The sequence below is a fragment of the Panthera tigris genome, chromosome B3 (assembly GCF_018350195.1).
Source record: "Panthera tigris isolate Pti1 chromosome B3, P.tigris_Pti1_mat1.1, whole genome shotgun sequence".
Taxonomy (NCBI): domain Eukaryota; kingdom Metazoa; phylum Chordata; class Mammalia; order Carnivora; family Felidae; genus Panthera; species Panthera tigris.
This window is the reverse complement of record NC_056665.1, coordinates 134454083-134470164: the sequence shown is the minus strand read 5'-3', so window position 1 is coordinate 134470164 and position 16082 is coordinate 134454083. Positions and strand designations below refer to the sequence as shown.

General features: G+C 42.8%; 2 protein-coding genes across 7 annotated transcripts in view; one reads left to right on the top strand and one right to left on the bottom strand.

The window, feature by feature from the left end:
- The window catches only part of CPSF2 (cleavage and polyadenylation specific factor 2), a 34131-nt gene extending 24410 nt beyond the window's left edge, over positions 1 to 9721 (bottom strand). The window contains exons 1-3 of one of the 3 annotated variants that reach the window (XM_042990408.1): positions 9664 to 9721; positions 4348 to 4409; positions 211 to 390 (exon numbers count right to left, since the gene is read on the bottom strand). In XM_042990408.1, coding sequence (XP_042846342.1) covers positions 211 to 359 — 149 coding nt within the window. In that variant the 5' untranslated portion in view covers positions 360 to 390; positions 4348 to 4409; positions 9664 to 9721. Of the gene's footprint in view, positions 1 to 210; positions 391 to 4347; positions 4410 to 5357; positions 5553 to 7332; positions 7352 to 9663 lie in introns of those variants that run through there. The other 2 variants (XM_042990409.1, XM_015543395.2) reach the window with 2 other exon arrangements.
- On the top strand, positions 8405 to 14788 carry NDUFB1 (NADH:ubiquinone oxidoreductase subunit B1). Of its 4 annotated transcripts, none has more exons than XM_042990412.1 (4): positions 8501 to 8576; positions 11121 to 11182; positions 13601 to 13745; positions 14679 to 14788. In XM_042990412.1, exons 3-4 carry the CDS (start codon positions 13606 to 13608, stop codon positions 14713 to 14715), a joined length of 177 nt encoding a protein of 58 aa, XP_042846346.1. In that variant the 5' UTR covers positions 8501 to 8576; positions 11121 to 11182; positions 13601 to 13605; the 3' UTR covers positions 14716 to 14788. The 4 variants fall into 4 exon arrangements, with proteins under 4 accessions (XP_042846345.1, XP_042846344.1, XP_042846346.1 ...); XM_042990413.1 differs by having other exon boundaries at positions 8571 to 8657; XM_042990411.1 differs by lacking the exon at positions 11121 to 11182 and having other exon boundaries at positions 8405 to 8576.
- The last annotated feature ends 1294 nt before the right edge of the window (positions 14789 to 16082 follow it).

Here is a 16082-nt window from a genome sequence, read left to right as displayed (position 1 = left end):
TTTACTGAATCTCAATAAACATAGCTCATAATACAATCAAAACTTTAAAAATGAAAACAGTCGCTTTTTGGCTCTTTGGCATGCAAAATCAGGTCTTTTACTATAAATCAGAGCAAAGAGAACATACACTGGGTCACATCAAAATGGTATCATGGTGTAGAAAAGAGAAGTTGATTTAACTGAAGTCTAAAAATAGGAGAAGTAACTTACTTCCTCAGGGAGTCTATAATATCCATAGAAAAGTGCTCATCCCAGCCACAGTCCAGGAGAAACCTAAACTCGTCAACTTGCAGAAGATAGCAAAGAGCAGACTCTTCCTGAACCCCCGAGAGGGTAGTTAATTTGATAATAGATGTCATTTTTGGTCCAAAAACAACAATCCAAAAAGTTCTTTTAAAAGAAATAAAAATATAATTAAACACACATCATAGTCTAACACACGTAATAGACAAATTAACATTGTATCAAGTTTCTAAGTGATTAAAAATTCCATAAAGAGAGAAAGCAAACACATTAAAGACCTACTCCCATCACTGCTAAATTTGAAAACACAAACATGACGTTACACACTCTTGTTGACAACGAGTCCTTCAGCGGCTCCTCAGTGTGGCTTAATGAAAAGCCGTGAACTTTAGAACCAGTTTCAGATCTGAAGCTACTACTATGTGGGTCTAAGCAATTAATTAACCTCTCCTCACTTATGTATGCCAGTCTATAAACATGAGTATTAATAATTCACATAAAAACGATGTTGAAAGATTTCAAATAATGTGTAAATTACACAGACTAGAGAACACCAAGTTCCCCGATAAATGAATGCATAATGAATTAACGAACTCATCCTCCAAGGTGACTTTGTGCTTCCTTTATTTTGCTCTGTGACGGCAATGATTTCACTGCATTACAATTAGTTTTCATGTCTTTCTCTCCTATTAGACCAGTGGTCCTTAAATAAACAGGCATGCTTGAGGATCTGATAAAAGTTTTGCACTTTCTTCTCCCCTCAGTCGTCAGGGAACAAACAAGGCACACATACTCAAAGAAATCCTTTTTAGGGAGTTTAATGTTAAGAACACTTGCACTGGAAAGTAAGCAACTACAAAAGACAGATGTAGAATCTTAAGCTTGCAATTCCTGAGAGAACCTGACACACAGTAAGTGCACAACATATATTCGATGGAATTTACGTCAAGATGCCTACCGTATGAATTTCAAGGTGTAACATGAACACATCTATTGGGATTTCAGACCTAGAACTGCGTGCTATTAAACACATGTGACAGAAACACCGATTAACAGAGTACAGCTCCACAGCAACATTTCAGACCTTAGCTCCTCACACTACATTAGTCTTCCCTGGCCAACTGTGCAAGTTAGGAGAGGTCACGCATACCTGATGGCCTCTCACCAGCTGCCCAAGGTCCTATCAACACACTAAGGTAAACTGACTGTCACCTTTCATGACAGGCTGTCAGGAGGCTAATCCCACTTCATATCATCTTTCCTCTCGTCAGTCTCAGCCAAAGATCCAAGACTCCTGGGTTATCCATGATCACTGACGTGCACATCTGCCTGTCGGATCCAATCCCCTACTTTCTATCCCTCCCGGGTCCTTCCAGTACGTTCTCTGGGACGATGCCGCTCACACTCATCTGTAACCGCACCTCTTCTCTGAAGGTCCTCTTCACCTGGTAATCTTCACAGAAACTGGTTCTCCTGCCAGAAAACCTCACACGGTTTTCTTCTTCTTCTCGCACCCCCTGTGCCTCGAAAGCAGGAAGTATGCGTTCCTTGCTCCTCGCTGCAGCTCAAACCAGGTCTCCTCCTTCCTCCTTCAAATACTCCAGTCCCACGGAGCCTCGCGCCTCCCAGCGGGCTATGAGCCTTCCCTCTCTCTTCCTCGCTGCTGACATCCGTTAACCTGACCTCATTCACGGACGGCTTTCATTCCTGACTTGGTCTTCTTAGTAACTTCACTACTGACTCTGGTGCCTGCCTTTCTCCACTCCCATAACCCTGTTTCACGTCAGCCACCCACCACTACAGGTATGCCCTAGACCTCTTCACCCGTGAGCTGCACCATTTCCAAAATCTGACCTTCCAGCATCTCACTCTCTCACTACTGCTTCGCTCACTCAGCAATCCCACTCCAGAAATCCTTCGGCCTCACCGAATCCCTCATCATCCACCAACCATGGTTTCACCCCCTCCAGTCTCCATTCACATCCTTACCATCAATCCACGACCCATCATGAGTATCTTGCAAATACCATCACGTGTCTCGTCGCTCTAGTCCTTCTCGGTACAAACGTGGCAAAACCCCAACCTCGACCGACTCCAATCATTTGCTCTGCCTATTCCAGGAACTAGATGTTGCCGGGGGGGAGGGGGGGGGAGGGGGGTCAATCCCACAACTGTGTGGCCTGCTCTTTCAATTCATGGTCAAAGGTCCCAAGGAGGCACTAAGCACTACCCACCAACCTGAGTTTTCTTCGCTGGCTGACCACCTCTGAGACTGCTGCTTGACATCGCCTCTTCTCTGCTCAAGCATCATGCACTGTCCCCTCCGCCCTACTATCAATTCATAATCCCACTTCATTCTTCAATCAGAAAATAGAAGTCATCAGACAAGAATTCCTTTTCCAATACCAAATCTATTAAAGTATCTGCACGTACACTGTTGTGTCTCCCATTACATGAACTCAATAGCCCTGCTCCCTATGAGTAGTCTGGCTGCCATTCTCGTTTACCTTCTAGAGGACCGAACTTCTTCAGCCATTCCCTCTCTTCCCCACATCAAACCATGTATCACTGATGTGCCACTCCTATTAGCACACACAGATCCTCTAGAATTTCCCGATTTAAAAGAGCCCTCTCTTAATCCTACTATCCCCGCAAGTCGTCCATCATTTCTATGTTCCCCTTTCATCGCAAAAGTTCTCAGAGGATTTGTCCACATGTGTCTCCACTTTCTTGCCTCCCATTCAGACCACCAAACCTGGCATCTTTGTCTACCAGCCCACTACTAGTGTGTTCATCAAGGTCACTGGCAAACCTCTACGCAATTTAAGCCAATGGCATTTCTCGGGCTTCCACTGACAGAAACTGTAGCAGCATTCGATAAAAGTAAGTGCTCCAGCCTCCCTGAAATGCTCTCCTCCTCCTCCCTCTGCTTCTGTGTCACCTCCATCCTGGTTTTCCTTGTATCTCACTGGCCACTCCCCAATCTCCTTTGCTATTTATTTTCTTCCACCTCAAATGTGGCAGTGTGCTTCAGCAGGACTTTTTTTTTTCCAGGTAATCTCACCAGTTCCACAGCCATAAATATCACCTGATCTCTGATGGCCTCATCCTTGAGTCCCTCCTTTACTTTGTATCCCACATCCGGTCTATCACTAAGTGCTGCATTTTTACCTCCATTCTATTTCTCAAACTTCCTTTCTGTCTCCACTGTCACTAAGACCTCTAACTAGTTTGTACGTTTTCCCAGTCTCAAATTTATTCTGAGATGGTTTTTTAACAACCCGAAAGTCCTTCCCCAACTCAGTTATACCCTGTGACATCACTCTACTTCCCTCAAAATGCTTACTGCTCTCTATGCCTGCTAGTTACTTATTTCCTTGCTTTGCCCATCCCTGTCTTTCCTCCTCATCCCCACACTAGACTATGAATTCCATGAAAAAACAGACCTGGTCAGTTCTGGTCACAGTTACCCTCCAATGTGTCCACAGTGCCTAACACATGGGGGGGGGGGGGTTCAACAAAAGCTTAAATGAATGAAGTATGGCTAGTGTTAAATGAGCTTAGTGAACTGGCTACACCATCAACAGTTACCTATTCTTATGCATTTCCCCTTGCTTGGGAGAGCTCTTTGAGGCTCGATCCTTTTTTGTGTCCTTACTATATATTATTAGCACACGTCTTAAACACATAGTGGTTGTTCCATAAAGAACTGATGAAACAAATAAGTTAGAATTAAAAATATGTGGACTTAGCATATTCCTATTTGTAAGGCATGAGAAGTACAAAGACATTTATTCTCCATTTGATGAAAAACATTTATAAATACAATTTGGGGAAGGAAATAAAAAAGTTCTCCCTGCCAAAATCTTCCTGTACCACAAGTATATTAGTGGCCTAAGAGAAACTCTTTTTCTACTCAAATCCACCTTCACTTCCACTTTATTTAGATTACAAAGTGGAAATAAAGTAGCTTGCAGACAGAAGTGAATGAGTTCATGTGAAAGCTTTTTGCAGATAGACCCAGGTTTCAACAGGTGAAAAGGTATTTTTAATTCAATTGCTTATAATGTGGCTATATCTTTACTAGAGACATTCATCACTTACTGATATCTCAGTCGTATATAGGATGAAACACCATGAATTCACGGGAAGATTTCTTCATAAATCTAAAAAATAAAGAGAGTCTGCTAAATGTGGTATAACAGATTTACTTCTGTTTTTAATTATGGTGTTTACCTTCTATGTCATGCCCTAAGGTGAACACATGAGCAGCAGCAAGTAGCATAAGAAATGATCCTGTTTTTAAAAAGAAAACCTGTCCTAATTTTTGGAAGCTGAAGCTTACATAAAACAAACAGAGATAATAACAGTCAAAAATATTGTACCAAATCGGTCACAATCAGGGGCTAAATATGCAGTTTAGGAAATAAGATTTTAAAAACTGACATTAGCTTATGTTAATGAGAATCATAAAAGAGGTGAGATCTTAAATTACTCGTTAAGGATGGGCAGGACCCGAGAGACAAAAAGAAAAGGTATTTCAAACAGGGGAATAACATGACCAAAGGCACAAAAAATGTATAGAGTGTTAGTGGAAAAAGCAGCTGGGCACACTTTCATATAAGCAAAAAAATGAAAGAAAAATTCTAATGAACAGAAAAGGGCCAGATAAAGGCCTTGGACTCTGGATCTAGTTCTTCAGGCAACAGAGAAACATTTTAAGATCCATTATCAAATAAGATGACATAATACAGGAAATTCTGTATTTTAGGAAAATCAGCTGGTATGGATGATTGATTAGGTAAGATACAGAGAGCAAGGAGATGAAAAGGAAGAGTATTTAGCAAACTACTTCCTCCTTTAGACTTTGCTGGTTCTATTTTGAGACTAAATGCCTTTGGTCTCAAATGTACTTTGTAACTATATGACATGAATTCATTAGTTCTTATCTAAGTAACCAAGGCTTGAAATTCTACATGTTTGATTCCTTCCTTTACTTTTTTTGAACAGTCTGTTACCAACTCCTGATTATTTTTCTTAGCCTCAAAATGCTTTCAAATGTATTATTCCCTTTCCATTCCTACCACCAGTACCTTAAAGCAGGACCTCATTACCTTACATTTGGGTTTCTCTGTTTCTCTGCCTCCAGCCTTTCCTCCCTTTCATCTCAACCTAAACATTACTGCCAGGCTAATGATCCTTTGCTCAGAAATCTTGGAAGGCTTCTTACTGCTTGAAAAAACAAAAACCTGAATGCTTTAACCGGCAGTGGAGGGCGCCAGCTCACCACTGTGTCAAGACCCAGTTCAAATCCCACCTCCTTACAAATTCCTCTATCATTAGTCTAGACTGCATCGGCTCTGCCCAACAAAAATATAATGCAAGCCATAAATGTAATTAAAAATTTTATTCACAGCCACGTTGAAAAGTTTTGGGTGAAATTACTTTTAATGTATTTTATTTAACCCAATATATTCAAAATATTATCATTTCAGCAGGTAATCATTATTAATAAATTGAGATATTCTACATCGTTTTTCTTACCAAGTCTTTGAAATTCAGTATGTATTTTATATTTACAGCATATTTCAAATCAATCTAACCACAATTTCAAGTGCTCAACAGCCACATGTAGCTCACGGCTGCAGTAACAGCACTAGGTCTAGACTCTAAAACCCATGCTTTCGTCTGTAGAGCACTGTGCTCTGCCACTCCTTAAGGTGCAGGCTGGCACCATTCTATTCTGATGTACATGTCTTAGGCTTGTTTTTTTTTTTTTTTTTAATGTTTATTTATTTTTGAGAGAGAGACAGAAAGCACACAAGCAGGGGAGGGGCAGAAAGAGGGAGACAGAGAATCTGAAGCAGACTCCAGGCTCTGAGCCGTCGGCACAGAGCCTGATGCAGGACTCAAACTCACCAACTGCGAGATCATGACCTAAGCTGAAGTTGGAGGCTTAACCGACCTAGCCACCCAGGCGCCCCATCTTAGGCTTGACTTTAATGGTATCACCAACCATTTAGTCCCTTGGCCCAAAACCTCTGGAGTCACCCTCCCTCCACCAACTTGCTGCCACCAGTTGAATCCTATTCAGAAAGGTCTCTCCAGGCACCTAGGTGGCTCAGTCGGTGAAGCGTCCAACTCTTGATTTCGGGTCAGGTCACCATCTCACAATTAGTGAGATCAAGCCCCATATTGGGCTCTGAGTAAATAGCATGGAGCCTACTTGGGATTCTATCTCCCTCTGCCCCCGCCCCCCACGAGCTCTCTCCCTCTCTCAAAATAAATAAACTTTTAAAAAAATTGTTTCTTTCACACCCATTACTATCCTACTTCAATTGAGGCACACATTACCTTACCTGAATGACTGCAATTTCCTCTTATCTAGTTTTCCTATTCCAAATTGATTCTCTGTACAGCTGTCAGAGACCACCCTGTGTGTGTGTGTATACACACACACACACACACACACACTCACGCCCTTTCCTTGTGCAAAGTATGTGCACTGGCTCCCCTCTAACTACAGGATAAAGCCTGAACTCCTTAGCTGGAAATCAAGGTCCTTCACAAGTGGCTCTCAATCTCGCTCTTCCTTCGCCAACCACCCTTGCACTGCATGTTCCGGCACATTTATCTTCCCACTCTCCCTCAGCGCGCCAAACTTCTCAAATCTCTGCAGCCAGGAATGATCTCCTCCCCAGCCTAGTAAATTCCTTGTGACCCTTCATGACCCAGCTCAAATAGTTATTCCTTTGTGAAGCCTTTTTGGTGGCCTCGGGCGGTTTATTTTCATTTAGCACAAACAGCACTAAGAATGTTTGTTGAATGGACGTTGAATGTATAGGCGAAGAGCAAAACTGATCATCTTTGTATCGCCAGCATCAAGCACAGCACTCAAATCCTAACCTAACCACAGTACCCTAACCAGGTCATAAATTGCTTCCTTGAGTCTGACGGACTCATTCATCCCAATTACCAATTACAGTTCCTTGCTCTCTCAATAACGACCTTGCATGTTGATGACAACCAAAAGGAACTACACAAAATCCAAGGGAAAACGAAGGAATCTGGGTTGGCCTTTGAACTCACGTGGTACAAAAAAGCCTCTTCCTGGTTAGTTCAGAAAGAGAAGCGGCTTCTTAAAAAAAAAAAAAAAAAAATCACAAGGGTTGCAAAATAAAAAAACTGGGGATGGGTAATTGATAACTCAGGTTCGGCAGGTGGCAGGAGGCCACACTTGCCAGTGTTAAGGCTGGTGTGACCTCCAGTTTACTTAAGAGCTAGTAAAACAGTGACGGTGGAAGCGCTCGAGGGCAAAGCGAGGGCTGGGGGGCGCGAGGCGCGGAAGGCCAAGACAATTTTAATAAAGCGTGGTTAACATCTTAAAAGGTCCCCGGAGTCGATTAACTAAAAAGGACGCCTACTTCGTGCCCAGTGCTTAGCAGTCTCGTGGCCTTTGAACCCGAGGCCACGGGAAGACCCCCAGCGAGGAGTCCAAGAACACGGTAACCACGAGGCCAAAGCTGGCGTCAGATTAACTCCTCCAACGCCGAGAAACAGGGCAGAGGAAAACAGCAAAAAAAAAAAAAAAGGGGGGGGGGAGCACATAGGAGTGAACCGTACGGACTGCCACAAAGACCGGGAGCTCTAGACCCCCGGAGAAATCACTTCTCTTTCCCTCGCTGAGCACTTCTGCCAGGTCCGGCCAGGACAGTCGCAACCGAAACCCCAGGAGCACGTCCCCAGCAGAGACCCGGCCCGAGTTGGAGCCAGGGTCTCCCCTGAGGGCCGAGGGCGCCCCCTCCCCCACCAAAGGGCTCACTCCTTTCCTCCGCCCTCACTTGCCTCGTCAGTCCTCCCCCAACGCCGTCCACTGCCCTTCCCAACCCCTAGTCGAATCCAGGTTCAAGAGCGAGAAAAGCTGATGCTCGCTCAGCAGCACCCGTGACGATCAGCCAGCAGAAGGCCCCCCGATGGCGGCCGCCATTTTGAAACTGGAGGCGAGCCGCTGAGGCGGGGAAGGCCCAGGGCGATACCATCTTCGAGGGGTAGAGACGAAGCTGTGGGAAGGAGATGGCGCTTTACCCCAACAAGTCCCGTCATCTTGCACCGAAGGTGTAGTTTTAGAAAATTTATAATGTGTGAAAAGCTAAAATAAATACGAGAAGAGTCAAACATGAAAAGGAAGAAGGGGTTTGGTTTCCCACCGCCACCCCTCTCTTCGAGCGGGCGTGGCGAATGGCAGGTCCCAAGGCCGCAGCTTCCGCCGGCGCCGGTGGCTGGGCTCGCCTTTGCCCTGGGTCGTGGGGTCCTTTTTGGCACCAAGGCCGCAGGTGGGTCCCGGATCCAGGAGCGCCGAGGCTCACCGTTGTGTAGGCAGGGAGGGTCCACCTCTAGGAAAGCCCTCGGCGGCGGTACGTGTAGGCGGGGGGGGGGGGGGGGGGGGGTGGCCCGGGGCTTGCGAGCGGTGGAGACGGGGAAGGGAAATGGGGGTTTCTTCCCGGGGACGGCTGGGCTCCCGTTTTGCGCCTGGCGGCTTTTGGAAAGGGTGGTGGGAGGCTGTCATTATTGGAAAACGTCTTTAAGGGATAACCCGGTGACCGCCCTTGGCCGGGCCGCAGAGGTTACAGGCCGGGGTCGCACTCCAGGCTCAAGGAGGGAAGCCGCTGCTTCTCTGCCAGCATCACATATTCGTCCAGGTTTCAGCGTTCTGTCTCCTCGTTGCTCTAGATTGGAAACCTCGTTCTCTTCCAAATCGCAAACCTTCTTGAGCCGGCCATTGCGCGCGCGTACACACACACACACACACACACACACACATCACATCACTTAAAAAATGTAATACTGCATTTGTGCTTGGTTTCCAGGGTGGATATGTCATTAAGACGTTTCCAGATCTCAAGCAGTTCAGTTTCTCCACGCATCCCGCACTGCTTTTCATCGATCATATATATGGTTCAAAAAAATGTCGATCTAAAGTGCTGTGGGGACCTATTAGAGATTAGGATTTAATTTTTGAAATATCTATTCATTTATGTTTTTACAACGTAAATTGGCTTACAAAAATGCATACCAGATTCAGTTTTCTTTTTAGAAGTTACGCGAGAAAAATTGGGTTGAAGGAAAAGTAATGTTAAGAAAAATAAGATAATCCTGAGTGAGGTCGGTCTAAATGTTTACCTCTAGAGTTACCTTAACGGACAATAAAGCACAAGTAGCTTGAACCAAGGAGCCACCCTGCCTGAGTATTAATCCCAGCTCTACCACTTAACTGCATTTGTCACATTATGCAAGTTGATTGTCCCTGGATTTCCTCATGAAAAAAATGTGCCTCCTACGTCGGGGACATTAGTGCAGACACGCATAGTGTTGTGAAGATTACATGAGGTTAGTGATGGTGAAAAGCAGTAAGAACCGTACCTGACAGTGCTATATGAGTCTGCTCTTTCTAGAGGTAGGGCAAAAAATTTGGAACATTGGTAACAGAGGACAGGTGATAAGTTAATGATTCCTTGAGTCTGTAAGAGAAAAAACAATTCGTTTTTCTTAGGAATACCATAGCAAGTCCCAGTTCTAAAGTAAAAGCAGAATTTTTCATGAGTCTTCCGTGGAAAGAAGACAGTACTAAGTGCAGTCTTCTCTTGGTCACCCATGTGGATGTCACTCTTCATCCAAACCTAGGCTTGTTTCATTGGAGTCTGTCCCAGGACCTCACTGCTGTTTGTCCATCACTGAAAGCCCTCTGTGGTCTTAGGCCCATGACCAGAGCCTGTCTATACTCCACCTTCTAGCCATTCTTCCGGGAATCATTCTAGCTCACTCTTAGGTCCATAAATCTTTGTCCTCCCTGGTCATCCACTCACAGTGAAATACAGGGGACAAATTATGTTCAGTGCCACTGCTCCCAAAGTCCATTAGATAGATGATACAAGTGTAATACGAAATGCTTGTGGGACTAAGATTTGTCATTTACCTCCTAGCAATAGAATCATGGTGGCTGGACCCAGTTCTGTATTTTGAACATACAGAATCCTTCCATCGACCAGTCTTCACCTGTGGAATATATGTGAGAGCCTATATGGAGCCAGGGCCTCAGAGGCTTGTCTCAGAATCTTCTCAGAATCTCAGAGTAGAGCCAGACAAAATACCTACTTGCCCTGTTGGAAGAATGCCAACAATAATGGCTTATAGCCCACGGGTGGCCATGGGCTTATTTAAAACAGTCTCGGACTGAGTCACCAGGCATTTTTTAAAATGCAAACACTATCTCGGGGTGCCTGGGTGGCTCAGTGGGTTGAGTGTCTGACTTCAACGCAGGTCATGATCTCGCGGTTGACGAGTTCGAGCCCCACGTTGGGCTCTGTGCTGACAGCTCAGAGCCTGGAGCCTGCTTCAGATGCTGTGTCTCCCTCTGTATTCCCCCCCACACACACTCATGCTCTGTCTCTCTCTGTCTCAAAAATAAAATAAACATTAAAAAAAAATTAAATGCAAACACTATCTGACTCTGCTGTGCTGTTAGGCTTGACCCCTATTAAGAAATTTGAGGAATCTGTAGCAACAGGTGACAATACATGAGAGCTTGATTTCTACAGAGGCCTATCTTGTCTAGTATTCTGCATTTTCCTGCTTTCAAAGTTACATTGTTTGATTAAGGCATGTATTATTCCCATATTTGACTGGCTCAAGTTTATAAAACAAGGGGCTATAATTTGGTGGGCACTTGGTCAGATTCACAAAAAGTGCTTTGTATCTAAATGCAAATAATGTTACTTAAGGCACAATGCTAAGAGAGCCACCATCTTCTAGAAAAGATGAGGTTACCCAAGAACTATTTGCATCAAATTAGCTAACTAAATCAATTCTTTGAGTTACAGGTTTTTCCAACCCCACCCAGAAGGAGGACCAAGGAGTCTCTATTTTTGATAAAGACTGCCAGGTGCTTTTTAATTTTTTTTTTTAATATTTGTTTATTTTTGAGAGAGCACGAGCTGGGGAGAGGCAGAGAGAGAGAGAGGGAGACACAGAATCCGAAGCAGGCTCCAGGCTCCAGGCTCCGAACTGTCAGCACAGACCCCGACGCAGGGCTCGAACCCAAAAACCATGAGATCATGGTTGGAACCAAAGTCGGACACTTAACCGACTGAACCACCCAGGAGCCCCAGGGCTCCCCAGGTGCTTTTGATGTGCAGGCAAGTTTGAGAATAACAGCTGTAGACAATAGACTAAAACTTTAATGCCGGAACTATAAGTTATATATTTTAAATACCTCATTTACTTTTCATAATTTTCCAGATTGGTGATATTCAGACTGGAACCTGCTATATGTAATATTACACCTTGTTAAATAGAGTATATAGTAATTGTGCAGCTTTTCACTTCATGGCCATTTTCTAGCCCAGTGCCTTTAGATAGTGATTAAGTTTGAGAAATATAGTAATAGAATGTGTAAGTATGAGAAATGGTATCGTAGGAGAGGCAGGATCCAGTCTACCTAATCCTAGCAGTTTCGTGCTAAGCACTTTTGTTGGCAGTAACGTGTTCTCTTACTAGGGTATTGTCCTGTGCCTTCTCAGCCATTGTATATTATTTATTCATTTTAGATTCATATATAGGCAGATGTATTTTGAGTTCATCTTTAGGTACACATTTTTACAGAAAACTGACAATGCAACTATGTTTTTATGGAATTAATGCAAATTTATTTTCCATTTGGTAGCTTCTAGTTCTATTCTTCCTCTTCTACCTTTTAGGAACTCTTAGAACTTAAAATCCCTTAAGTCCCATGAATTCAGGAAGAGATCAGGAATATCAATTCAGGAAGAGAGGCATTGTGATCTAATAGAATACAGAGCTTTGGAGCAAACCTGAGTTTGAATTCCAGCTCTGTACTCAATTTTAGGTTAAGGTGTTTTCTAATCTGTAAAATTAGGATAATAATAGTTATTTCATGTTACATATAAGACTATATGATGGCTCCGGTACCTAGTAGTCGTTCTCTGAAAGTAAATTCCCTCCTGCCCATATCTTTTATAAAATCACTGATTGATATTGAGATCTACCATGACATTTTTTTAATGTTTATTCATTTTAGAGAGAGTGGGGGAGCGGCAGAGACAGAGGGAGACAGAATCCAAAGCAGGCTCCAGGCTCTGAGCTGTCAGCATAGAGCCCGATGCAGGGCTCGAATTTAGGAACGGCAAGATCATGATCCAAGCCGCAGTTGGACACACAGCCAGCTGAGCCACCCAGGCGCCCCTAGCATGACATTGTTGAATGTGGTTATTTTTTTTAATTTCTCTCATATCTTCATTTACTTTCAAAAATTAGTTTCAGCTTTATGCTGTAGCGGTATCATAGCTAATGGGGTTTATCCGAGTCACAATTACTGCTAAGTCAAAAATTAGTCTTCAATATTTATAGCTTTATCTAAAGAATTTGGGTTTTGGCATAATAGTATAATTGTATTTTAGTATTGTAAGAGGTCCTAAAAGATTTTTTTTTGGTCTTAAAAAGATTTTACACATGTGTAAAAGTTTTAAGTTAACAGTAGGAGGATGCAAATACTCAGCTTTTGCAGGTGGAATTTTTTATACTCCATTTCTCTGCACTGTACCATATCAGATCACTAGTGGAACTAGAAAAAAAAGTTAATAAGTTGATTTTAGTGCAATGCAATTTTTAAACTTTTTTTTTTTGTTTATTTATTTTTGAGAGAGAGAGACAGAGTGTGAGCGGGCAAGGGGTAGAGAGAGAGAGGGAGACAGAGAATCCGAAGCAGGTTCCAGGCTCTGAGCTGTCCCCACAGACCCCAACTCAGGACTTGAATTCATGAACTGTGAGATTATGACCTGAGCCGAAGTCGGACGTTTAACCGACTGAGCCACCCAGGCACCGCATAGTGCAATGCAATTTTTCTATTAACCATTGTCACCTATATAATCGTCGAGTAGATTTTAAGTTGTATACTGCATTCTGATGCTGAGCAAATTTGAAGAGGCTTATTATGCTTTTAACATTTACTAAATTCGGGATTAGCTCTCTGTTTCAGATGTAATTAAAAAATTTTTTTTAATGTATTTATTTTGGGAGAGAGACAGAGGGTGTGTGCACGAGTGGGAGAGGGGCAGAGAGAGAGGATGCAAGCAGGCCCTGAGCTGTCCGCACAGAGCCCAAAGTGGGGCTCAACCACACCAACAGTGAGATCATGACCTGAGCTGAAATGGAGTCAGAAGCTTAACCGGCTGAGCCACCCATGTGCCCCAAAATGCAATTTTTCAAGATATTTCAAAGGCAGTTATATTTCTGCTCATTCTTCTTTTTTGTTGTTGTTTTTGTGGGTTTTTTTTTTTTTTAGCATTCATGATGAACGTAATTCAGATTGTTCGTGACCACTGGGTACATATACTTGTGCCTGTGGGATTTGTCCTTGGATGTTATCTAGACAAAAAGAGCGATGAAAAGCTAACTGCCTTCCGGAACAAGAGTTTGTTGTTTAAAAGGTTAGTTTGTACGTTTGTTTTAAACCAACAATTGGCCAGCTTTTGGTAATACTCTTTAATACCATGTGTGCCAAAAATAAGCAGAAAGGGTAATTTTTCCCCCAAGAACTTATATTCAAGTGCTATCATTTTGTAGTATTATTTGTTGTTTAATCTTTGGATAAAACTGAGTGGTTACCTTTCGAATAACAGGTCTTCAGTTTATGAACAGGGTATTTCCGATGTTTGAATTTTTTTTTTTTTTTTTTTTGGCATTCAGGGTACATTTGTAATATAGAAACGAAGTTTTAAACTAGCTCACCAAAGCCTACTTTAATGTGGCTTTCACACACATTATCAGACAGCATTTTACATAAACCAGAATGTAGCTGAAATATGTGATACCAATAGTGGCTCGGTGCTATGTTTGCAGCCACACTGCTGGAGAGCTCTAGACACGGTGGCCAAGTGATCAGAAGGCAGCTGATCGCTGCCTGGTCCCGTTGTGTCTGGAGATGGCTTTTTTGGCAGCAGAGAGGTAGTTAGCAAGGCAGGGTGCCTGCCACTGGGTGTCACCTAGGTGGGAAGAAGCTCCGGGGACCAGAAGCTTGAGCAGCATTCACAGTCCCTATGTAGAGGAGGTCTATGGTTAGGGATTTCAAGAACGATCACACACATGAATTAGAAAGGGTTTAGAAAACCTCAAGTGAACAGAGGGTAAAAGCTTTCATACAGACTAAGAAATTACGGTTCCTAAATCTAGAAAAATGAAATTGAAGGGCTGGTAAAAATTTAAAATCATGAGAGAACAGAATGGCTCTGTTGAGTCTATATAAAAACTTTAATGGGTCCATTTAATAGAATATAAAATATTGAACTCATGCTCTTCTTTTTCTCCCCCATGAAAGTTTAATTTATACCTTTTCCTTTCCTTCCTTTCTAATTTCCACACAGGGAATTGAGACCCAATGAAGAAGTCACCTGGAAGTAAAGGCTGTGACTGAAATACAGAATGTTCACATTTTAAAAATTGGGAGAGAAATAAAAACACATTCATTATTTCATTTAAAGTGTGAGTCTTTTTATGTTGGAGTAGTCTTCCACATTTCAAGTGATAGGCACCCATAGCTTAAAAATAATTATTGAGCACTTGATTATGCACATTGATGTTAAATTTACAATCAGCATTTCGTTTTCTTTTCCCCATTTTAGACCATAGCACTATTAAATCATATAGCAATTTTTTCCTCAGGTAGTTTTCAGAAAAGTGTTTTCAAATTATGTGCTTTAGAAGGATGACACTAGCTGAAAATTTTGGTGACCTTGAGTTTGGCAAAGACTTCTTAAATACAACACCTAAAGCATGAACTAGTTTTAAAAACTTTTGCTCTTCAAAAAATACTGTTCCAAAAATGAAAATGCAGCCATAAATTGGGAGAAACGTAATGTACAACAACTTATTATCTAGAATATGTAAAGAACCCTTCTACCTTAATAATAAGACAACCCAGTTTTTTAAAACAATTCACTTATTTTTTTTTTAATTTTTTTTTTTAACGTTTTTTATTTATTTTTGAGACAGGGAGAGACAGAGCATGAACAGGGGAGGGTCAGAGAGAGGGAGACACAGAATCTGAAACAGGCTCCAGGCTCGGAGCTGTCAGCACAGAGCCCGACGCGGGGCTCGAACTCACGGACCGCGAGATCATGACCTGAGCTGAAGTCGGCTGCTTAACCGACTGAGCCACCCAGGCGCCCCTCACTTATTTTTTTAAGTAATCTCTACACCCAGTGTGAAGCTCAAACTCAACGACCCCCAGATCAAGAGTTGCACGCCCCACTAACTGAGCCAGCCAGACACTCCCAGCCCAATTTTTTTAAATGAGCAAAAGATTTTAACAGACACTTTACCAAAAAAGATAAGAAGATGGCAAATAAAGTACATGAAAAGACTCCCAACGTCAGCAGTCATTAGGGAAATGCAAGTTTAAGCCACAATGGTACCGCGACGCACCTATTCGAATGGTTCAAGTTAAAAGATTGATGTATTTACCAGTGTTGGCGAGGAACTGGACCTCACACACTGCTGGCAGGAGCGTAACCTGGAGTTGGCAGTTGTAGCACTTTGGAAATCCAGTTTAGTGGTTTCAAATGGGAATAACACCTACCATATGCCCCAGCCATTCCGCTCTGAGATACTCCTCCATAAAGGAGAGCCTCCTTTCACACAAAGACTTCCATGAATATGCATAGTCCAATATTAAAGATAACCCAAATGTCAATCAAGTCAATACACTGTGTTAAACCCATACAATGGAATACTACTTGGCATTAAAGGAATGATCTAGAGTGCCCGGG

Excerpts from the sequence above, each read along its gene's own strand:
- NDUFB1 (XM_042990411.1), top strand. The coding sequence starts at position 8,420 with ATGAAAAGGAAGAAGGGGTTTGGTTTCCCACCGCCACCCCTCTCTTCG. Across the intron at positions 8,577-13,600 it reads TTTTGGCACCAAGGCCGCAG|CATTCATGATGAACGTAATT; the intron begins GTGGGTCCCGGA and ends TTTTTTTTTTAG. Across the intron at positions 13,746-14,678 it reads AAGAGTTTGTTGTTTAAAAG|GGAATTGAGACCCAATGAAG; the intron begins GTTAGTTTGTAC and ends ATTTCCACACAG.